Here is a 24,895-nt window from a genome sequence, read left to right on the forward strand (position 1 = left end):
ATCGACAGGAAGTGCAAAATGGCTAAGCAGGGATGGCTAGAGGACAAATGTAAGGACGTAGAGGCTTATCTCACAAGTGGTAAGATAGATACTGCCTACAGGAAAATTAAAGAGACCTTCGGAGAAAAGAGAACAACTTGCATGAATATCAAGAGCTCAGATGGAAAACCAGTCCTAAGCAAAGAAGGGAAAGCAGAAAGGTGGAAGAAGTATATAGAGGGTCTATAAAAGGGCGATGTACTTGAGGACAATATTATAGAAATGGAAGAGAATGTAGATGAAGATGAAATAGGAGATATGATACTGTGTGCAGAGTTTGATAGAGCACTGAAAGACCTGAGCCGAAACAAAGCCCCAGGAGTAGAGAACATTCCATCAGAACTACTGTCGGCCTTGGGAGAGCCAGTCCTGAAGAAACTCTACCATCTGGTGAGCAAGATGTACGAGACAGGTGAAGTACCCTCACACTTCAAGAAGAATATAATAATTCCAATCCCAAAGAAAGCAGGTGTTGACAGATGTGAAAATTCCAAACTATCAGTTTAATAAGTCACAGCTGCAAAAGACTAACACGAATTCTTTACAGACGAATGGAAAAACTGGTAAAAGACGACCTCGGGGAAGATCAGTTTGGATTCCGTAGAAATATTGGAACATGTGAGGCAATACTGACCTTACGACTTACCTTAGAAGACAGATTAAGGAAAGGAAAACCTACGTTTCTAGCATTTGTAGGCTTAGAGAAAGCTTTTGACAATGTTGGCTGGAATACTCTCTTTCAAATTCTAAAGGTGGCAGGGGTAAAATACAGGGAGCGAAAGGCTATTTACAATTTGTACAGAAACCAGATGGCAGTTATAAGAGTCTAGGGGCATGAAAGAAGGGAAACAGTGGTTGGGAAGGGAGTGAGACAGGGTTGTAGCCTCTCCCCAATGTTATTCAATCTGTATATTGAGCAAGCAGTAAAGGAAACAAAAGAAATATTCGGAGTAGGTATTAAAATCCATGGAGAAGAAATAAAAACTTTGAGGTTCGCCGATGACATTGTAATTCTGTCAGAGACAGCAAAGGACTTGCAAGAGCAGTTGAACAGAATGGATAGTGTCTTGAAAGGAGGATATAAGATGAACATCAACAAAAGCAAAACGAGGATAATGGAATGTAGTCAAATTAAGGCGGGTGATGCTAAGGTAATTAGGTTAGAAAATGAGACACTTAATGTAGTAAAGGAGTTTTGCTATTTGGGGAGCAAAATAACTGATGATAGTTGAAGTAGAGTGGATATAAAATGTAGACTGGCAATGGCAAGGAAAGCATTTCTGAAGGAGAGAAATTTGTTAACATCGAGTATAGATTTAAGTGTCAGGAAGTCGTTTCTGAAACTATTTGTATGGAGTGTAGCTATGTATGGAAGTGAAACATGGACAATTAATAGTTTGGACAGGAAGAGAATAGAAGCTTTCGAAATGTGGTGCTACAGAAGAATTCTGAAGATTAGATGGGTAGATCATATAACTAATGAGGAGGTATTGAACAGAATTGGGAAGAAGAGGAGTTTGTGGCACAACTTGACGAGAAGAAGGGACTGGTTGGTAGGACATGTTCTGAGGCATCAAGTGATCACCAGTTTAGTATTGGAGGGCAGCGTGGAGGGTAAAAATCATAGAGGGAGACCAAGAGATGAATACGCTAAGCAGATTCAGAAGGATGTAGGTTGCAGGAGGTACTGGGAGATGAAGAAACTTGCACAGGATAGGGTAGCATGGAGAGCTGCATCAAACCAGTCTCAGGACTGAAGACCACAACAACAACAACAACAGTGGCACTGGAGTTGGTGAGTTCGTTCAATGCAGAATGGCGATGACATGGAGGTGCAGATCAGGAGAGAGTTATAGGATGTGGTTATAGGATGGGGAGACTGTTGGGTAGATGGTGTGTGTGCACAGTGGGTTGGCGGAGACTGAGGTCAGAAGTATTATGAGAGTGAAGGATCTGCTGTAAATACAATCTCCATATGCATAGTTCAATATAGCTGGTGCTAGGGAGGATCCAGATGGCACAGTCATGAAGCAGTCATTGAACTCCAGCATGTTGAGCTCAGCTGTCTGTTCAATCACTGGATGGTCAACTCTGTTCTTGGTCACAATTAGGTGGTGGTCACACCCACATAAAGTGCTGTGCAGAAATTGCAGCAGAACTGATATATGAGGTGGCTGCTTTTGCAGGTGGCCCAGCAAATGATGGGATAGCCTATGACAGGGCTAGAGTAGGATGTGCCGGGTGGATGAATTGAGCAGGTCTTGTGCCAGGGTCTTCCATAGGTATTTGACACTTGTGGCAAGGGATTGGAATCTGGAGTGGTATAGGGATGGACCAGGTTTTTTTGTAGGTCAGGTGGGAAATGGAACACTACTTTATGGGGGATGAAACAGATTGTGGGTAGAGTACCCCTCATTGGTTGAAGCCCCAGTGAAGGACATGTCCTTTGACTATCATCATCATGCCCACAAATGAGGAACATGCTACCCATGATCTTTCTCACCCTTCCTAAAAAAGGAAGTACTTTACTATCCACGCAAACTACACAACCCTGGACTGTCCCTATGCCACTCCCACTACCAACCACTTACCAAAAAGGTTATTTATATGTGGAAGACCTGTGTGCAAGACTTACTCAATTCACTCATCCAGCACATCCTGTTTTAGCCCTGTCACAGGCTTATCCTAACCCACTAACCCAACAGAGGCTGGGACATCTGTGAAAGCATTAATATCATAAACCAGCTCTGCTGGAATTTCTGCACAGCATTTTATGTGGGCATAGACCACCAACAAGCTGTTCACCAGAATGAATGGCCCTGACTAACCAAAGCCAAGAGCAGAGCTGACCACCTGGTGGTAGCACTGCTTAGCACAATAAGTTTGCATTGAATAGCTGTTATACAACCCATATGATCTGGATCCTTGCTGCCAGCACCAATTTTTCTGACCTGAGCAGATGAGAGTTATCCTTAGAGCACAAACTTTCCTCCCATAATCCTCCTGTCCTCAACCTATACAAATCCACTGCACCCACACCAACTACCCAACATTCTCCTCTTTACTGTCCAGTCACCTCCTCCCAAATCATGTCACCATGTAATTGTCATCATGCACCACATGATCTCACCGGCACTGGTGACTGTTTGTTGCATTCCTATTCCACACACCTGCTACCTCTCCCTCTTCCTTGTCTATCCCACACACTTCCTGCCTCCCTCTAAGCCATCAACTATCCCTCCCAACCCCTCCTCCCAATTACCATCTCTTTCTCTCTTCTCTGTCTACCAATCCTATGCTATACAATTCCTCACACTAGTCTAGCTTCTGAACTGCAACCCTGGAATTGTGGGTTCAGCAAGCATAATGTAGCTGTGTGTGTGTGTGTGTGTGTGTGTGTGTGTGTGTGTGTGTGAGAGAGAGAGAGAGAGAGAGAGAGAGAGAGAGAGAGAGAGAGAGAGAGAGTGTGCGTGCACGCGCAGGGGGGGGGGGGGGGGGGGGAGAAGGGAGGGAGGGAAGGCCAGGCTGCATTATTTTTTGTGTGCTTGTTGACATTTCAATGCCTCTACTATTTGGTGAGTGTCTCCTTTACTCCTAAATTATTCACAATTTACATTTTGCCAGAACTTTCCTTGCGCTATGAAATAAACAGCTTCTAGAAATAAAAAATTATTCAGAGTATGAGAATGTTGCGCATCTCTCTTTGTGGGTGCTGCAAGTCATATAATCAAAGATTTTCTGTTACACTACAAGAAAAACTCTACATGCAAATTGGGAGTTGAATTACCTGCTGGCCGTCGAGGAAGTGGTACTGTTTTCTGCCTTCGTATATCAGGCTGTGAAACAGCATGAGCTAAGGCACCTAAAAGTTCTGTTGCATCAGATTCTCCTCCTCCACTTGGCTCCACACTCAGTGCCATAGCTGCTGGCACAGCAGCAGCTGCTGCTGCTGCCTTCATCTCATCATCGTCTGCATGAACACTTGCCTCGGATTTGAATCGGCGTAAACGTAGACCACGCTTCATCTGTAAATAAATTGTAGCACAACTATCACGTATACAGGTACACATTAACAGTATAACTGATATTTGGAGACAAAAATATAAAATCATCTAAAAAAAAGAAAAATGAAAAAGAAAAAAAAAAAGAACAGGATAACAACTTTCTAAGTCTTTGGTTAACAACAGCACAGCATGGATTAGTGTATGAAAATTTACTAGAGAGAGAGGAAGGGGAAAGGGGGGGAGGGAGATTAAATAAGTGTACTATTATGGCACTATAATTACTACACCTATAACCAAAGATAAAATCTGTTACTAGACAAACATACGAAAAAGAGGAGAGGTAGAGGGAATGTGTTTTTCATCATACATCTGTATGTTGACAGTGATACGAATGATCAGTGAATGAAGCCCATGCTCTGACCAGATAGCACCTGTCTACTTATTTTTGACATCAAAAGCAAATATTTATAAAAAATAATTCTACAAAGCAGTGATGGAAGGTTTTACAAATATGATAAAATTCAATATGTAACACTAAAAACTACCTTTGTCATATCTACACTCAGATGACAAGTGAAACCAGCCCAACAGTTAAAGAATAACTATTATACATTCATCTCAAGAGTAACTAGATACAAAAATCTCCATTATAATGAGGAAAATCGTACCATATATGCCATGCCTCATTTAAATGCATAAGTTAGCCAACCTCTGCACCAGCTATTGAAGTCATTGGCAAAAAACTGAAAACATGTAATTATTTAATCTTTCTCTTGTGACTGTCATTCCAGAGTGACAGTTTCATAATATATTATCATTATGTGTGTTTTCTCCAAAGATAGTTTGATAATGAGAATACAGCCTCATCATCATGAAAGATAATATGGCATAACATAATAAATTATTTCATTTTATAGCCAATTACCAAATAAAACAAACTGCTGAGAGGCTGTGCAAACTAGTTGTACCTATGTGGTAGAATTTCTAGGAAATAAGCACACAAACTCTGTAAGTCAGTAAACTCACATCCTCTGTTGATGTGCAGGGTACTTTGATGAAATAAAATGAAGTGCATATTAATTATGGAGACACTAAAGACAAAAACCATTTAGTCAAGTAATACCATAAAAATGGGAGCATAACTTACACATGACATCTCATTTGGCAATCAGATGCCAACAGAATTTTTTCTCTTGTCCTGAACACCTTACAAATTAACAAAATTCTATATTTTTTAACTTGGGTTTTGTATCATCCATTCTTCCAATATAGTCACAGAACACACTGAGTGTCACATATACAAGAAGGGCCTGAAAAAATTAGGTGAACAGTCTCAGAAAATAAAGGAAACAAGAGTTACAAATAAAATACCTCTACTGGCTCTCAGAGTAATCACTATTAGCTATACCACAACTCTGACATTGGTTGTAAAGCTGCTGGAAACTGCCAGGAAACATTTCTTATCGAATCTCTGGAAGCACTGCAGTCATGCGTTGTTGGATATGGGCAACATTTGTGAATGTTCGTGAACAATAGTGCTTACACTGTCTTTGCCTATCTTCAATATTTCTGCTCTCTTTTTCAAAGAGAGCTGTTAATAAATTTCAAGCATCCATCACACTCATCTCATTGCAAAAATGGAGTTTGGGGAGTTAATCAGATCCACCAAAAACACATAAACTAGCTGATAATACCACACTTTATCAGCAATCTAATACAATATTCTTCAGCACAAAACATGTAACACATGCACAAGCAACCAAAGACCCTCTGTTACCATACACTAAGATATATCGTTTTATTCTTAGTCAACTCTGACCGAGTTCCTGACACCTGACTCGATTATTAACTTGAGTCCACCACATGCAGTGGCCAAGGAATGGTTCTGTATTGTGTTCTGCAGCCACACCCACCCAATCAATAGTTGTAGCCACCTTGCATTTGGGGACAAGCAGTTGCCACCATATTATGTTGCCCCAAGATATGTTGAATGTCAGTGAAAGAGTGAATGATGAATTCCATGTTGTACATCTGCCTTGGGGAATTAAGCTTTGTGACTTGTTTGGAGACAGTCGCTTATGATAAATGAAAACAGAAAAAAAATCTGACCTTTGAACCATGGGCAAAAAAGTTTCACCACTAAATAAACAGCTAAAAGCTCTCAATCAAATGTGTTCTGTGATGGTTGTTTGACTGACAAGTTCTTGAATAAGAAAGTGACATGTTCCAAACATTGACTGCTGCAAGACTACTACTACTGCTGTCTGTCTATTCACCAACAGAGTGATGGGAGCATCAGGAATTGGATGTGCCAATGATGAAGCCTGAGCCAGCACACTTTTCAAATCCTTATATGCTCTCACTGCCACTAGAGTCAAAGAAATCTCTTTGTTGCCAGACATGTTCCCGCCTTTCAGGAAGTTGTTGAGAAGCTTTTGAATCTCATCCGTGTCTCCAGTAATCGTTCAGAATACATAGAAAACCACAAATCCTCTTGAAATTATCAGGAAGGGGCATTAACATAATATCAGCTACTTTTTCAGATCTAGGTGATGATCTGTTGCGTAAAACCATGTAACCCAGAAAATGAACTCCTGCTTCATAAAAACACATTTATCAACATTAACCATTATTTCATAACTTTCTAACCTCTGAAATGCCACATGCACATGCTCCATATGTTATTCTTGTGTTGAAGGAAAAATTGAAGGGGTCATCAACATAATATAAAACAAAAGAGACGATGGAGTACCTTGTGCATAAAATGTTGCTATGTCTAGGCCATGTTTTATAGTCCAAAAGACATCCCTTTGTGCTAAAATAGTCCAAATGGCATTGTTATAGCAATTTGCTTCTTGTATTTAGGGGCCATCAGAATATATGTAAAGGCTTTTGCCAAATCAATCACAGCAAAGAAATATATCCCACCAAGTTGCTGGAAAAATCTGTTATGTTTGATACTGGGTACCTATCAGGCATTGGAGAGCGTTCAGTTCTCTGCAGTCACTGCACTGTGTCCATTCCCCATTAATGTGTGAGCTGCGGCCTCCATACATAACCTCCTTTTGTGGCTGCATACTGACTGCTGGCTGCACACCACAGCCACCACATCAGCTTTCTTAGACAATTCATAATTTGAAAAATCTGGAAAATCTGACAAAACCACCCTCACATTTTTTGAGAGTATCCACATCCAAAATATTTCCAAAGATGGCTCCATCAGAAGTTTGGTATCTGTCCATGCATGCAGCAACCGAATGATCTGAGATGGGGATTCATCTGAATATTTCTCACTGTCAATGATTTTATGGAGGTGCGAGTCTGGTGTTAACACAAACCACTTGAGGACATCCTCTTTAAACACGATATAAACTGCTGGCACAAAATGTCATCCAACTTTTCAATCATATTTAAGTCCAATCAAGAAATGATTCAAGTAAATTGCTCTTCGTCCAACATAAGGTTATGTAATCTAAATATAACCTCAACCTGAGTAACCCACAGCTGTGCTCTTGTAAGTGAAAAAGGAGACTACCTTGCATTGAAATTTCTGTAGGAGTTGCAAAAGCCGGAGGCAACAGGAACAGCAGCTGATGGAGAAACAATGTTGCTTGTTGTATGCATGGGCAAAAATTCTGTTTCCATGGCAGTGTTGGTGATAGGCTCCATTGTGTCACCCCGAAGATGCCAAAAAGTTAAGTACTGTTCTGAATCACAGTAACCACCTTGGAGATTTAATCACATCCAGCACAAAACTTAAACTAGCTGATAATATTACACTTTATTAGTAAGCTAAAACAATGTTCTTCAGAACACAAACATGGAACATTAACACACACACACACAAGGAACCAAAGAATGTCAGTTACCATACACAAAGATACATCATTTTAATCTTAGTCATCTCTGATCAGGTTCCTAACACATGACTTGATTAGTAACTCGACTCTGCCACTGGAGACAAAATGGAGCATAAAATGGAGCAATGTGTTATCATGAAGTATTACTTTCAATTAGGGAAAATGGCTGTGAAGACTCACAGAATGTTAGTGCAAGTGTATGGTGTTGAAACAATGAGTAAAAAGTGTGTGAGACCAATTTAATCTCTTTGAAGATGCAAAGGACATGTCGAGGATGAGCTCTGTATAGGTCAACATGCACAATCCTACACAGTATACAATGTGTGGAACAGATTTTTTGTGTGTGATCAGTAGCTGTCTTTGAGAATGAGAGCAGAAGAGTTGAAGACAAACAAAGACAGTGTAACCACTGTTGTTCAGGAAAATTTGCAGACATTGTGGATATCCAACAACACATCACCACAATGCTTCAAATCATTCTGCATGAAAAGCTCGCTGATTGTTTTCAACAGCTTTACTACTTATGTCAGTAGTGTATTGTAGCTAATGGTGACTACCTTGAAGGTCAGTAATGATATTTCATTCAGAGCTCATGTTTCCTTTATTTTCTGTGACCAGTTATCTAACTTTTCTGACGAACCTTGTACAAGTATCTATAATGGTGGGAATTACACTCTCAACTGTTCTTATAATTTCTTCAGATACCCAAAGATATGATGACATGCACATTACCGCAACAGAAGTGTGGAGGAGTGTATCATTTACAACACTGATAGAAAAATTTTAATTTATGTGTGTAATTATTCATTTACTGGAGAAACATTTCCCAATTTGATCAGAAATGTTGAAATACAGCTGATTTATAAGTAAGAGGATAAGGGAATACAATCTGCTTTCTGTCCAATTCAGCTTTTGTCAACTGCTATAACTATCAGTTTTGCATATCTGCCACTCAGTGTGGCTTCAGCTGCTGCCAGAGATTGTGTTTGTGTGTGTGTGTGTGTGTGTGTGTGTGTGTGTGTGTGTGTGTGTGTGTGTGTGTGTGTGTGTGTGTTTATTTTGCGAGTCTTTTTGTTGTGCCTATCTGCGACTCAGCATCTCCGCTACATAGTGAGTAGCAACTATACTTTCCATAACATTGTTACATTCCATCCCGGATTTCTCATTGTTTTATTTAAACTGACATTCTAGAGTAAGAACTTTAAATCCCTTAATTACAAAGGTAGGATGGAGAACTTCAAAAGAGCAGTCATCAACTTCAGTGCATTTATGTTGCTTGCCTGAGTGTCTCTGCATGTTCCCTAATGAGGTCATCTTGCTTATTAACTTTCTGTTTGTAAACCTCAGACTTCATGAAATTCCGTAAACAAAATCAAATGGCTTAAGATCCAATGATCATAGTGGTCTGTTAACTGTACTACCACGACCAATACAGTTATTAGGGTAAGTGTTATTGAGATTTTTCCTAACATGCCTGGTAAAATGCAAGTAATTCTGTCACACCATTTACTCTTTTAATATGACTGGACCTATCAACATGTTACTGATCATGCTGCACCAGAAAATGATTGAAAAACAAACTTGAAGATTGATTGCAACTATACCGTGTGGATTTTCTTGCAACTATCAGTGATTATTATGTATGTCATTCATTCCATTCCATTTAAGCATGGCTTTATCAGTGAATAACACTTATGGAAGCAAATCAAGATTGTCATTTAACCAGTGACAAATGGCAAGTTATGTGCCATTGTCACCAATGTGAAGATCGTGGAAAAGCTGTATGTGAAGAGGGTAGAAGTATTCTGCATGTAATGATTGCCACAAATGTGTCCATGGAACACTGATTCAAATAATGTGTTGCAGTTCCTGTGTAGGTTATTGAACCACAAGTTCAGAAGGAAAATAAGTACTTTGAATAATATCTTTTCATGCAATTTGCTGAAAAATCTGGTAAACACTCTATGATCAGGAACTGTATGTGTCAGAAAGTGCTGATGGTATTCTTCAAAAGCAGCAGCAGCACAGCCATTGCTGTATCTCCATACTCTTCAGTAGTGTGGATGTGTGACATTTTAGCCAGTGCACTTACAAACACAGCTAATGACTGCATCTCTCTGATACACTCTCAGTCTCCCCTCACTCACAAGCCATGGATAACTGTGCATTCAATGTGCTACTTTAATCGCAGAAAGACATCCCAAGCAAAGAGATTGAAAGCAGTGAGATAGGTTGGGCTAGAATAAAATGTCAAAGAGGTTGCTGAATGAAGAGACACACGTGTGCCACTAGTGCGAAAACAAATGTACATCATATGTGTTGTATCTCAGAAATCATTCAGAATGGGGCATATATCCATATCAACACTCTTGCCTCAAATGAGTGTACCTATCACATCACTGAAAACTGGCTATTTTTCCTGTGACACCCTGTATAAGAGTAAAACAGATTTTCAATTGCAAACACAGTCAGTGGTTGATGTGCATTTTGGCCATAATTTATTGCTTACGAATTGCAGATTAAAACTGAAGAAATAACAGAAAGATAGCAAAATTAAGGAAATGGTGCTTGGATAAGTTGAAAGAATCACAGATTACTGATAACAAACAAACAATGGAAAATCCACGATAGAACATCACAATATTATGAGAAGGAAAGTTGCTACTCACCATACAGCAAAGATGCTGAGGTTCTGGCGCTACAGTCTGGAACCGCGTGACTGAAACAGTTGCAGGTTGGAATCCTGCCTCGGGCATGGATGTGTGGTTTGTCCTTAGGTTAGTTAGGTTTAAGTAGTTCTAAGTTCTAGGGGACTTATGACCTCAGCAGTTGAGTCCCATAGTGCTCAGAGCCATTTGAACCATTTTTGAAGATGCTGAGTCACAGGTAGGTTGAACAAAAAGACTCTTACAATTAAAGCTTTTGGCCATTGGCCTTCATCTTTTTTTTATTTTATTTATTTATTTATTTTATTTTTTATTTATTTATTTATCCATCCGTAGACAATCAGGATAGTATGGATGTTGTCAACATGAGTATATACAATAGGTACACAAATTTATAATTGTCACAATCGGAATTCATGAATATTATAACAAGATGCATTTTTAAACCACTTAATGACACAGTTGCTAATTTTTACATATTTCTATGCATTCACATCATCTCAAATAATCATTGACAGTTTAAAGCACTTTTCCGAGAGATATTTTTTTAGCGATTTCCTCAGGTTATCTATTTTGCTTATGTCTTTGATCCCTTGTGGAAGTTTATTGTATAATTTAATTCCATTATATAACATGCTATTTTGAGTTTTTGATTTGTTTTTCCTATAGAGGTGTAAGTGTTGTCTGTGTCTGGTGTCATGTGCATGTATGGAACTGTTTATCGGGAACTGGTCAATGTGTCTTATCAACAACACACACACGCATGCACGCACGCACACACACACACACACCCACGCACGCATGCACGCACACACACAACTGCATTAGACAGTTGTGTGTGTGTGAGTTGCATCTCTCTCTCTCTCTCTCTCTCTCTCTCTCTCTCTCTCTCTCTCTGTGTGTGTGTGTGTGTGTGTGTGTGTGTGTGTGTGTGTGTGTGTGTGTGTGTGTGGCAAATGGCCGAAAGCTTTGGTTGTGAGAGTCGTCTTTTTTTTTTTTGTGCCTATCTGTAACTCAGCATCTCTGTTGTATGGCGAGTAGCAACTTTCTTTCTCATAATAGAGATTATTGATAATTTTATAGAGAACATTAGGCAGCTACTGATTGAATGAGGTGTACGGAATGCAATGCAAGAGAAATAAGTAGCTTTATGAGATGCAATAATGACGGCAGCAGATGATGAAATAGGCAATAATACAAGATATGACAGAAATCAGACTATCACATGAGACATTGAATTCAACTGAGTTATTGTTTTTCTTAGCCTTAGCCTGAATCTTTGTGGGGTTGACATGTTAGTCTCAATTTGGCAATTTCAGTGGTACAGGATGGCCAGATGTCTTTGTCACCACCCTTCTCCACCATAACTGAAGGCAGATACCACTAATTGAAGACACATAACGGCAAGAAAGAATACCTATTAAGGGAAATTTTTGGTTCAGTCTGTTTAGGTGAAGTTCGGATGAGAAGGAATGTTCAGGAATGTGCCAGCATACTGAAAGAATTTTTGACACTTCCAGGAATGGATAATTAAAATATTACAGTCACATTCTCATAAGGAATTATGATTGACTGACCAAGAGAATTTTCCATCTTATCATCTCAAATGGATGCTTTAGGAAGTTGGCACCAGAGGTGATATTTTTAAGGATTAAGATGCAGCCAGAACACTAGCCAGGAATTAACAATTTTTAGACAAACCAAGAACTAGAATGAACGGAACGTAGACAAAAGGATGGAAGAGAAAATTCAGTGAGAAAACAAAGAAATTTTGGGAGAAGAAGACAGCAAACACATCAGCTAAATAAATTCAGTCACAATCCTCAGTTGAGTATAACAAAGCAAGAAAAAATATTAAAAATGCTTTAAAACTTGCATGCTACAAAAACTTTAATAGAGTATGTTTCTTGGCATTTTCTTTATATTTCCACACAGTACTTTACTTCTAAAGCTCATACCCTTTGCTTCATGACACGGAAGCTGCTGTAATCAGAAGTACACTTCTTGAATACAGCTGTTTCATCTCCAGGACTTGGTGGGTCTTCAACATTTCCATCTGAGGTGTCTACAGTGAGGCCAGTTCTCAAATCAGTCAGCTGCACACTTTCTGTACCTGTATCCCCTACACAAACTGCATCCAGTTCTGTTACCATCAGACGAGGAACAGTAGGTGGAATATGGCTTGTTTCAGGTAATGTTATAGACATGGAACCATTAGGTGTTGGTGTTGGCTTACATTCCATTTGTGTATTAGATTCACCTGTTTTGAAGAAAAAGATTAGCATTTTTACCCATTGTTAATTATTAGTTTCTTGATATAGTAAAAAATTTACAAAATTTGTGAAAGGAACACACACTTCCAGAAATTTAGGTATGTCATGACTATTGTAGCCTAGAATGTTGACAGTATATTAACAATGAAACATATGGATATACACACACATTTAAAATAACATAGAAATCTTTCTGAAAGAAAGACTAAAATAGTGAATTGTAGCTCCCACGTGACATCTATCAAATCTGTAACAATCTGGAAAAAATGCTATGGACTTTTTTCTCAAACTAGAGCTCTTATATTCCATCATGTGTAGTATTCTTCTTAACAAGGATAACTCTATGGCAATTCACTCACTTTACTACTTGCAAAATAGTCACATCTTTATTTTTATATTCTATTTTTTTTCTTACTTACTTCTTTTCATGTTATGCTATAGCTTAGTCTGTAAATATCCAGTTATATATGAGATTCTTTCAGTGTTGCATTTTGAACTGCAATGATTACATTTTTATGAAGAAAAAGATGTTTAGAAATGTAGATTACGTACAACTGCTAATTATAAATCAAACTTTAACTTCTGAGTTTCTGTCAAGTGCTCTCCATTTGCATCAGTTGCCTTTCTCTTAGGTGACTGAGTCATTTCAATAAAATTCTTGTGGGTGTGTGACCATCATAAATATTTTGGCTTCTGCTGCACACAGCCTTCATCAGGGTAACCATCGGTGGTTTGAGGTTACTGATTTATACACTCTATTTGAAAATGGCTGGACACAATGCAGAACATGAAGAAAGGTATGGCAGGTCCATACCATTCAAATAAAGCAATGTTTTTTCTAGATAGCCACTTACCAATTAGCAAAACTCAGACAGATCATCTAGGTGACGAAACAGCCATCCAGCACAAACAGCAAGAAAGGCTACAAGTTCTTACCTATTTCATTGTGCCAGTTACTGCATGCCTACAGAGTTGCCTCATCATCTACCGTAAACCCCAAATTTGAGGCAAAAAGAAGCACTGCCAGGACATAAGCACCACCAGCTAATGCATAAGCAGCATTATGTCACAAGTTCTGCCTCCACTGGATTTACCAATGACAACAAATAAAAAAATAATATTGAATAATCCTAGCAACAAGCATCTTATGTCCCTCCCCTTCGATCCTGTAACTCAATCAACACATATTATGTCACATTGGTCAGTCATTTTCAGTTAATGTATATGAATCAGTAACCATAAATCACAACCAGTCACACCAATGAAGGTTGACTGCAGTAGTAGCTGAAATGTCAGTAGTTGTATCACATCATGATTCTGCTTTCAAATATACAAGAATTTTATTGAAGCAGACTGCGGCTGCAAAAGCCTGCACTCTAACATTTTGAAACAGTCCTGAATCTTGCTGTATTGTCAATGAAACATCATGCAACAAATTTTCTGAACCACTCTTTATGCATGAACAAATAAAACAAAGGATCATTGAAACTTCTGAGCTGAGATTGTTATCTTTTACTTACAAGAGTAGTTTGAAAAGTTCTCGGACTCACCACAAGAGGTCAGCACTAGCGCAATGAGTTGTTCACATTATATTCATTGGACTGATGCCTGTAAACATGTGCCATGTCAGTGCTCTTGGAAGAGAGCTTTGGCAATGATATGGCTCTGTTGTTGTTCCCTCATAGTGATTTGCGGAGATGGAAAAAATTGAGATTCGAGCAGTGATTAAGTACTTCGTAAAGAAAGGTATGAAAGCAAAGGACATTAATGCTGATTTCAAGAATACACTGGGGGACTCTGCCTCTTCATATTCAGCTGTTTCCAAGTGGACAAATGAATTTAAATTTGGTTGGGAGAGCTTAGATGATGATCCGCACAGTGGTCGACCAAGATGTGTCACTACTCAAGAAATCATTGCAAAAGTGCACAAAATGGTGAAGGAGGATAGCCGATTGAAAGAGAGTCAAATTGCTCATGCTTGCCAGATATCATCTGAAATGGTATAGCACATTTTAACTGAAGTATCAGAAATGAAAACAGTTATCTGCAGGATGGGTGCTGTGACTCTTGACACTGGATTGAAAACGTTCTGTCGCCATGGCAAAGCTGTCGCCATGGCAAAATTACACAAACTAAGATATGAATTGTTCCCACACCCACCTTATTCACCTGATATAGCTCTGTCATACTTCCATCTCTTCCCAAAACTGAAAATTTTTCTTGGTGGATGAAGATTCACTTCAAACAAAGAACTGATAGCCGGAGTTGACAACTATTTTGCAGGTCTGGAGGAAACTCATTTTTGAGATGGGATTAAGGCACTGGAACATCACTGGACTGAGAACATTAATCTACAAGGAGACTACATTGAAAAATAAAATAAAAAAGTTACAGTGATGTAAGCACTTTTTTTCTATTCCGTTCTGAGAACTTTTCAAACCACCCTCGTACATAAGAGTCCCAAGAGTAACTAGTTAGCATAATGTTGTAGTTCTATTTCTTCACTCAGTCTCTCCATCATTTTGATACCAAGTATCATACCGAAATAATTCCCAATCAGCATTTCTTGGAGTTTTGCCCTCTTACGGGTAGTATTGGTCAGATATTCTTTTCCCTTTAAATTTTACTAAAAATACTTTGATTTCTGTCTGCAATTTTAAGATAATCAACAACATTTCATCCGTGGACATCAATAAAGATTTAGAATCTTTTCTAAAATATCTTCAAAATATCTACAATTTAGAACTTCTAAACATGAAGCTCTCATATACTTCAAAGCTGATAATTCCAAAAATATTATCCACCAAGCAGATGAGATATCTGCTACTTTTGCAGTTGATGGATCAAACTATAGGAAACAGGGTTGGTACAATATTGCTAATGACTCCCCATCTCATCATGATCCACACACACCATTAAAACAAAGTTTCTAAATATCATCAGGCAACTTTTAATTCCTCCCAATATACATCATCTGGATCTGATTCCCTTCTCACTCCCCCTATATAATGTACTTCCATTTCTGACTTACTTTGAAGATACTTAAGCCTAACCATCCTTATTGTCCTATTATTGCTGTTTAGAAAATCAACACTCAATATATAACACCTTTCGTTTACACTGCAAGTACAGTATGCTGCAAATTTTACATCTCTTACTAATACATTTGTACATTATTATATGCTTCACAAACAACTATTCCACATCTACATCTACCCTCTGCAAAGAACAGTGATGTGCATACAGAGGGTATGACCCATTGTACCAGTTATTAGGTTTCTTCCTGTTCCATTAACATGTTGAGTGTAGGTAGAATAGGTATTTAAATGTCTATGTATGCTGTAATTAAACTAATCTTATCCTCATGAGCACTACATGAATGGTCTGTAGGGGGTTGTAGTATATTCTTAGAACCATCATTTAAAGCCAGTTTTTTGAAAGTTTGTAAATAGGCTTTTTCCGGACAGTTTCTGTCTATCTTCAAGAGTCTGACAGTTCAGTTCTTTCAAAACCTCAGTGACACAGGTCAAACAAACTTGTGACCATTCATTCCATCATTCTCTGTATATGTCAATATCCCTCGACAGCTGTATATGGTACGGGTCCCACACACTTGAGCAATATTCTAGGCCGGGTCACATGAGTGATATGTCAGCAACCTCCTTTGCAGGCTGATTGCATTTCCCTATCATTCAACCAATGAACCAAAGTCTGCTATCTGCTTCACCCATGACTAAGCCCATGCGATTGTTCCACCTTGTGCCCTACAAAGTGTTGCAGAGTTTACAGATTCCAACTGTGGTTCACTAATATTCACATTTTTGAACATTTGAACCAAGCTGCCAATCACTGCACAACTTTGAAAAGTCTGATGCTAATATTAATATTGTGCACAATATTATCAATAAACAACACAATCAGCAAGAAACCCAGCACACTTCGCTGGGGCACACCTGAAATTACTTTTACATCTGTTGTAACACTCCATCTGAGATAAAATACTGCAACCTCCCTACAAAGAAATCCTCAATCCAGACATATATTTTGTCTGATGCCTTATATGATTATACTTTTGACAATAAGCGCAGATGTGATACAATATAAAATGCTTTTCAGAAATCAAGAAATACTGTTCTACCTGACTGCTTTGATCCAAAGTTTTCAGCAAGTCATGGGAAAAAAAGTGTCACTTGGGTCTTGCGTGACCAACGTTGTCAGAATTGATGCTGGCTGGCATGGAGGAGGTCATTCTGTTCGAGCTCAGAATATGCTCTAAGATTCTACCTTGAAGCAACGTCAAGAATATAGGATGGTAGTTTTGTGGACCACTTCTACTACCTTTCTTGTATATGGGTGTGACCTGTGCTTTCTTCCAACTACTGGACACCAGTTTTTGTTTCTGGGATCTATGAAAGATTACAGTTAGAACAGTCCCGGCTTTGTTCAATTTTAATGATTTCAGCTGTTTTCCAACATTTCTGACATTCACACTTGGTTCACTCATCATCTCAGTGGTGTGAGGATAAACTGGAGCAATCCTTCTGGATTTTCCTTGAAAGAGAACATTTTAAAACAGAGTTCAGCATTTCAGCTATTGCTTTGCTACCCTCAAGTTCACTTCCTGTCTTCTTCACAAGGAACTAGACATTACTTTTGTGGCATTAACAGCCTTTACATACAACGAGACTTTCTTTAGGTTTTATGAAAGATCATCTGACAGCCTTCCCCTATGGTCATCACTGCAGGCATCACGCATTGCTCTCCTGACAACCGAACATGTTTCATTCAGCATTGCAGTACCTATAGTCCTATGCTGCACTTTACACCTATTATGCAGTAGTTTTTGTTTCTTCTGAAGTTTCTCTTGGAACACTAATTCTGCAGTTCCTCATTAAAGGTCTTCATAGTACACTTTACAACAACTGGTCAACAGTTAGAACTAGTCATATCAATAGATCATTAGACCATTGGAGATGCTGCTTAGCTGTTATAAACTTGTACAGTTACTACACTAAAGAGCCAAAGAAACTGGTACAGATGCCTTATATTGTATAGGGCCCCGTGAACACGCAAAAGTGCTGCAACACAACGTGGCACACACTCAACTAATGTCTGAAGAAGTGCTGGGGGGAACTGAAACCATGAATCCTGAAGGGCTGTCCATAAATCTGTAAGAGTACGATGTGGCGGAGACCTCTTCTGAACAGCATGCAGCATGGTATCGCAGACATGCTCATTAATGTTCACGTCTGGGGAGTTTGGTGGGCAAGAGAAGTGTTCAAACTCAAAAGAGTGTTCCTGGAGTATCTCTGTACCAATTCTGGACATGTGGAAGTGTCGCATTGCCCTGCTGGAATTTCAAAAGTCCTTCAGAATGCACAATGGACAGGAACAGATGCAAGTGATCAGACAGGATGCTTACGCACGTGTCACCTGTCAGAGTCATATCTAAATGTACCAGGGGTCCTGTATCACTCCAACTGCACACGCCCCACACCATTACAGAGCCTCCACCATCTTGAAAGTCCCCCGCAGACACACATTGTCCATGGATTCATGAGGTTGTCTCCATACCTGTACACGTTCTTTGGCACTTCAGAGTAAATGTCACTGTGTCCCACAGTGTTCATGGACAATGCAAATAATTTCCCAAATTCTCTGAAATCGTGGTATATTCCATATCATCTGCCTACTGCTGGTCATTTCTTCTTCAAGCACTAATAAAGGGTATCCTTGGAAACAAAGAGGATGCAGAACTGAACCTTTGTCGGACCACAAAGTTTTCAGTCTTCATTTTAACACGGCCTTAATCTCTCAGCGGTGTGAGGATTCATGAGAAACAACATGTGGTTTGGATTCTGTGATAAACTGTGGGTCTCCTTTCTGCAGTTGGATAGCAGAGGTAGGTTATGTACATACAAGTCACCAAAGCAGCGTCACACATACGTAGACCTCAAACATTCTCAAATTATACAACTGTGATCATTACGTGAGACTATGTGACAAGAAGCAATACACTTGTTGAATCCCCTTTAAGCGCCTGCTCTCATAATTTTAAGAGTAACATTATAAGACACACAGTATTTACTTCTGATATCTTCCACTGGAAATTGTTGACAAATTCTGTAACACCCTTTCTTTGATCCTAGTAGATCAGGAACCCCAACAAATAAAAAATACTCTGAACTTGGTCTCAACTAACATTTATCTAACTTACAAATAAATCTATTGGTTTAGAACAACTTAAAATGCTCTAGATGAATAACTTTCAATATTTGAAATTTGTGGCTTTTTATACCAGATCCATCATTAAAGAAGAAAGCATAAAATTCTTCTTCCAAATCAAAATTTGGGTGGAGTTCTCTTCTGAAGACAAAGGGGAGACTGTTCTTACTGTCATTTCCTGGTTTTTACCGAATCTCATGAGCCTATGTATCAGAGTGCTTGCAATGGGGACTGCCATGGGACAAGAGTATTATCTACTGGAACTATTTGTTTTTGTACTCCTTCATGCTTTATACTACACTAATTGTAACTCCAAGTGATTTCCATAAGTCAATACTTATGAGTTTGCCTCTTAAAATTTGCATCAAACATACAGCTAAGAAATATCACTTGTGCTATTACTCTTCTTGTTCTTCTACAAACTTATTCAAGACCATGTTACACCAGCATGTAGTATTGCAGCTGTTGACACCTATTTGTAATCTGATTGTTAACTCTTTCCACATATTTTTGTCCAGATATTTTTTTATGCCACTGTTCACACAATCATATTTTTGTGAAGTTTTTTCTAAATCTGTGCTGCTGAAATAAATTGATATTTCACACCCCAAATATTTGAATTAATTTACTTGTTCAATCATTTGATGACCTACAATAATTTTAACTAATTTATCATATTTTCTATTATTTCCACAGCTTTTGTTTTACTTGCTGAGATTTTCATTCAGAACTTTTAAATTTACAACACCAAATGACACTGCTGGCTATGAAATCTTCATGTAAAACATAAGTGTTTATTTTGGCTCTCTAGACGATGATATAACATTTAGTTCTTTGCCAATCTGAGAGCTAGTTTTTGTGTCAGATCATGATTTATTAAAACACATGGTCATTCAAGATGAACTCATAGCAGCATGGAACACGGAATAAATAAATAAATAAAACATTCTGTTTAAGATAACTGAATATATAAAAAAATCTATTAACCAAGCAGCAGCTGGAGAAAACACATATAAAAGTTATGAAAATGTGCATGCTTTCAGCACCAGTGGCTCCTTGTGGCAGAAGGAAACACATTTCCTCCTCATCCCATCTGGGACGGCTCCCTTGACTAGAAGGAATGGTATTTGCTTCTCATTCCATCCATAAGGCTCCCCTGATCCAGTGTGTCTTCTATGTAAGTCTCCCCAGTTCCTAAACCTCACCAGTCCTTTTCCTTCATCCCTCTTCCTTTTCCTCCAACCCTTCTGCCATAAGGAAAAGCCACAAGATCCAAAAGCTTGCGCATTTACATAAATTTATGTGCTTTCTCATGTTGCCACTTGGTGAGTACATTTTTTATCCATCCTATTATATTATTATTTTCATTGATGTATTATATTTTGTTTGCTTTGTCACATATTCTTGCAATTTGACTTTTCAATCAGTTAATAATATTTTATCAATAGAGTATAGAGCATGGTTTAATGTTTCATTGCTCCTCAGATTTATACTTTTGGGATTGCCTTTCCAGTCCTGCAAAATTTTATCGATATTGACAAAGAATGAAAGATAAAGCTAGCATCCTTGTTTAAATCATTGGTTGATTTTCAGGTAGTAAAAGTCAATGTCTATGACTGTGTTTCATACAGTGGCTCAAAGGGATTCATTAAATATCTTGGAAGTCTTATCACTCCAATATTTCCCACAATTATTCTCTGTTGGTCTGACCAAACCCTTTCTCAAAATCTAAAAATAATATGAACAGAAGACTTTCACGTTCTGCTTATATCTTGCTTAACAAGAATTAGTGTGTATTGTGGTAATTCCTTTATGAATCTACATTGCCCTTTCTTTGCTCTCTGCTACTGGTAGCAATTTTGATTTAATTTTGGTTTCCTATACTTTATATGCAGTATGTCATAATGATGACTGTTGACAACTCAACACTTGTACTATTTAGTGAGTTGTTGCCCTTACTCCTAAATTACATAAGTGTGAATTAGGCATTTTTTTCAAATTCATAATCAGTTATGTCATAAACAACCTAAGGGAATTACATACACCTTTCAATATATCAACTGCACCATCAATATTATCTTCACTGGTAATCTTTCTGGAAGAAATAAATGTCCATACAGGAATTAAATGAAGTCTGCATAAGCATGACAGAAATTACAAGCCAAATAAAATGTCAAGGAGAAAGCCCTCCTTTGAATATAATTAACCAGAATCATGGTTTCTTCTTCTTTCTAAGTCACACAGAAAAGAGAAGGAAAACAATAAATGGAATTGCAGACCATAAAAAAGGATGGATTCAACAAAGTGGAAAACTTTCTTCCCCTTCTCTGGCAAATGCACGGTGCATCTTGTCTTTGGATTCTAAGAGTTTTATCTCATTTTTTAAATTTCACATCATGTTAATTTCTTTATTCTCCTTTCCCTCTCTCTCTCTCTCTCTCTCTCTCTCTCTCTCTCTCTCTCTCTCTCTCTCTCTCTTTGTTCAGTTGTATGGGGACACAATTCTGAATTGGAAACCCTGAGATGGATGTTCACAAATGTCGCTCTGCTTTGCTGAGGATTTTCTGCTCCCATGAAGGTAATACATTTATAATATTGCTGTTTTTACAAAAATATTACAACAGAAATTCCAGCATATAAAAGTGAGAACAATGATAATCAGAAAAAGTTTCTTTCAAGCTTTTGCTCTTCTTTCACACACACACACACACACACACACAGAGAGAGAGAGAGAGAGAGAGAGAGAGAGAGAGAGAGAGAGACCAAAATGTTTGTCCCAGTGACTGAAGAATAACAAAAGCTAGCACAATCATATAATGCTGAAGTCTGCTTGTGTGTTACTCACCATTAAATAACAAATGAATTGTTGCCTGTTCTTATTTTTTTGGGTACTTTTTATATATGTGAGGAACAGTGCCAACAATAATATAATACAGAATCACTAAAAAACTCTAACAGAAGATTTAAAAAATAAAATTATGATTATACTCAAAACAAAATTCATGAAATGGATGGTTGTTGCTCACCAAAATACGCTGAAGGCCAGAAATGTATATTTCATCGTTTCCTCTTCTGGTGGAGCATCAACTATTATAGTTTTATGAATTGTAGAAATCTATTACAGGAGATTATTCTTAATATTATTTGTGTAAAAATTAAAAATAAAACACTACATACATGTAGTTTGTGGCAGAGAAGAAGAGGGAATACTTGATATAGCACTGTAAATAAACTGAAAAGATAATATAGGCACCACTGTTTAGGAATGCATTGAATAGCAGTACATAAATGAATCAAGCAAATTTATGATACATAATGGATAAATAATGCAACAGATGAGATTTTATTGCAGCAGTATCTAAGAATGTGATGAATTGAAGAGAAGATAAGACTGAACTGTATAAGTGATGCAGATAATGACACTCTTTTAAAAATTCTATGTAATAAAAAATGTTGTAAGACAAACAAAAAATATAAGGTGCTTCTCAAAATCTGGATAGCCAGTGGCATGCTAAGTACAAGTTGTGAATTAGCTGAGTGATTCTTTTTGGAAAAAGAAGGCTGATGCAGGTCTCATATGTTGAGCACGGTCAGATGTCAAGAAGAAGTGCAGTTTGTAGAGAAAAAAGATCATGTGGCTGTTCCAGTATGAAGATGTGCCATAACTCACCAGCAGTAACAGATGTTCCTCCTGTCTGTCTTGATGACACCCGTGTAGTCAAAGAGACAGTCCGGGGAGGGGCAGGAGGGGGTACATGTGCTTCATTCTGACGCCGTACTGGTAACCGGGGAGAACTTGTACTGCTGTTGCTGCTTGCATGACAGCTCTGAGACTAAATGCCATAGCAAAGCATAACAAAAGTTTATTTCACATACACACAAATGAATGAAATAAAAACTATTATTAAAATAAATGTACAAATGTGACTTTCACTTCCAGCCTGTCTAGCTAGCAAAAACATGCATTAGGTATTTAGGAAGAAGACTGTGGAAAATGAGACAACAAGAAATAGTTTTCTCATAGGCAGGTATTTAAAGCATTATTAACTATGAGCAAAAATATAATACAGAGGCAAAATACTGAAGAAACTAAAGACAATATATTTGAGATGCAGCGACATATGGCATGAAAAATGAACAGTGCTCAAGAGTACAGATGATAAATTAATTACCTTAGCACTGAAAAATCTACTACAAGCAGGCAGGAAACAGAAAATAATAGGATTTAAAGAGAGGGCAGCAATATAGCTCTCTCAATATTCAGAACAGAATGTGCAATAATTAGAAAGTATAGATAAACAATGGACTTCTCTTCAAGTGTTTCTAAAAATCAGCTTAACTTCTTTGTAACATGTGAGAATGCAAAGGAGAATACAAACAGAATACTGACAAAGTTAGTGGCAGTAAGTAACAAATGTTGTACCAGACAATAAGAACACCAAAAAATTTATCATGTTTCAAATAGTAACAATTATAGAGACAGACAATGAGAAAACTGGGAAGCAACATCAGCACTGAAACTTGCTATAGCTTTGCTGTTCCTATGCTCAGACACCTTATTTATTCTTCTAATAGTTGTAGTAGATGCATATGGCAAAACTTGAAATTAACAAATTTATTAATGGTCACCAGCTGTTTGAAAATTGAATTGCCTGTAAAAGGCTTTTGGGGTGACTGGAGTGCTTTTATCACAAATAACATTGCACACATATTTGGATGCTAACACATCACAACTGTAACTTTATGTATATGGATTCATGAGAGATGTTACTAATTCTCACAGTCACCTTGTTTCCTCAACATTTCACATTCTCCTGACAAACTGTTCTTACAGCAATTGTGTTCCATATGTGGCCACCATTTTCAATCCTGGCCTTATCACCATTTTGCACTATCGATGTAACACACTAAAATAAGAAGACGAACACAGCCCTTCAATGTCATACCCTAAACCTACCATTTTTCATCCTCATACCACATATCAAGGGATTATTCATGATTAACTCATCTGTGTAAATTTTAATATAATTAAATGAGGAATAAAGTTCCTGTTCTCATTGTGGGACAAAGAGAAATTGGAGGTATAGACATCCAGCAGATATACATACAATAATACAAAACAAAAATTATTAATACAACATGCTGAAACCATGGGGAACAGGAACTGAACAAATAATTTAATCAAATTACCAGATATACCAGTAATTTTTAGTGAATACTGCGAGAGGCACATTTTCAGCTGCTCTGAGTTCAAAGTGGAATTTGATACTTGGCTACTCATGTTAATTGGGGCATACAATCCACTACTTTCTAGTACTTTATACAACTGAAAACAGTCAGTAATAGGAATATTACTGTATGTAAATCCATCTAAAAAGAAAATTAGGTTCAAAATGAAACTACAGCCAAGTAAAGGGGGAGGTCCCACTAACTAGATGGCAGCAGACTCATACACTTAAAATGAAAGACTAATAAAGATATTAACTGTTAGAACCAAGGAGTTCTTGATCTTGCAACAGAGGTGAAATGGTGGAGGCTACAAGGCTTATGAAATGATTAGACAGTCATGCTGATTTCTGTCACATGCCATCCAACTGTCTCTTCCCTGAGATGGACAAAATCCTTTCAAACTATTGAATAGTTTCATTCACTTTAACACTTTCCTTTCTTTTGTTGGATGACAGAAGCTAATGCTTGGAGCAGCCTTTTTCTTGCATATTAGACAGCTATCACCTAGCATGTATTGTAAGGGAATTTCTTAATACTATTTTTCTCTTAGATGGTGTACAAACAGATTCACTAAAAAAGAAAAAGAAAGTTGTTATTAC

At 37.8% G+C, this 24,895-nt stretch overlaps 1 protein-coding gene across 1 annotated transcript in view; it reads right to left on the minus strand.

The window, feature by feature from the left end:
- The window catches only part of LOC126361173 (uncharacterized), a 698,690-nt gene that overhangs the window by 51,001 nt on the left and 622,794 nt on the right, over positions 1-24,895 (minus strand). The window contains exons 16-18 of the mRNA XM_050007769.1: positions 22,738-22,900; positions 12,528-12,829; positions 3,827-4,064 (exon numbers count right to left, since the gene is read on the minus strand). Of these exons, the coding sequence (XP_049863726.1) occupies positions 3,827-4,064; positions 12,528-12,829; positions 22,738-22,900 (703 nt within the window). The remainder of the gene's footprint in view (positions 1-3,826; positions 4,065-12,527; positions 12,830-22,737; positions 22,901-24,895) is intronic.

Source organism: Schistocerca gregaria, chromosome 1, assembly GCF_023897955.1.
Source record: "Schistocerca gregaria isolate iqSchGreg1 chromosome 1, iqSchGreg1.2, whole genome shotgun sequence".
Classification (NCBI taxonomy): domain Eukaryota; kingdom Metazoa; phylum Arthropoda; class Insecta; order Orthoptera; family Acrididae; genus Schistocerca; species Schistocerca gregaria.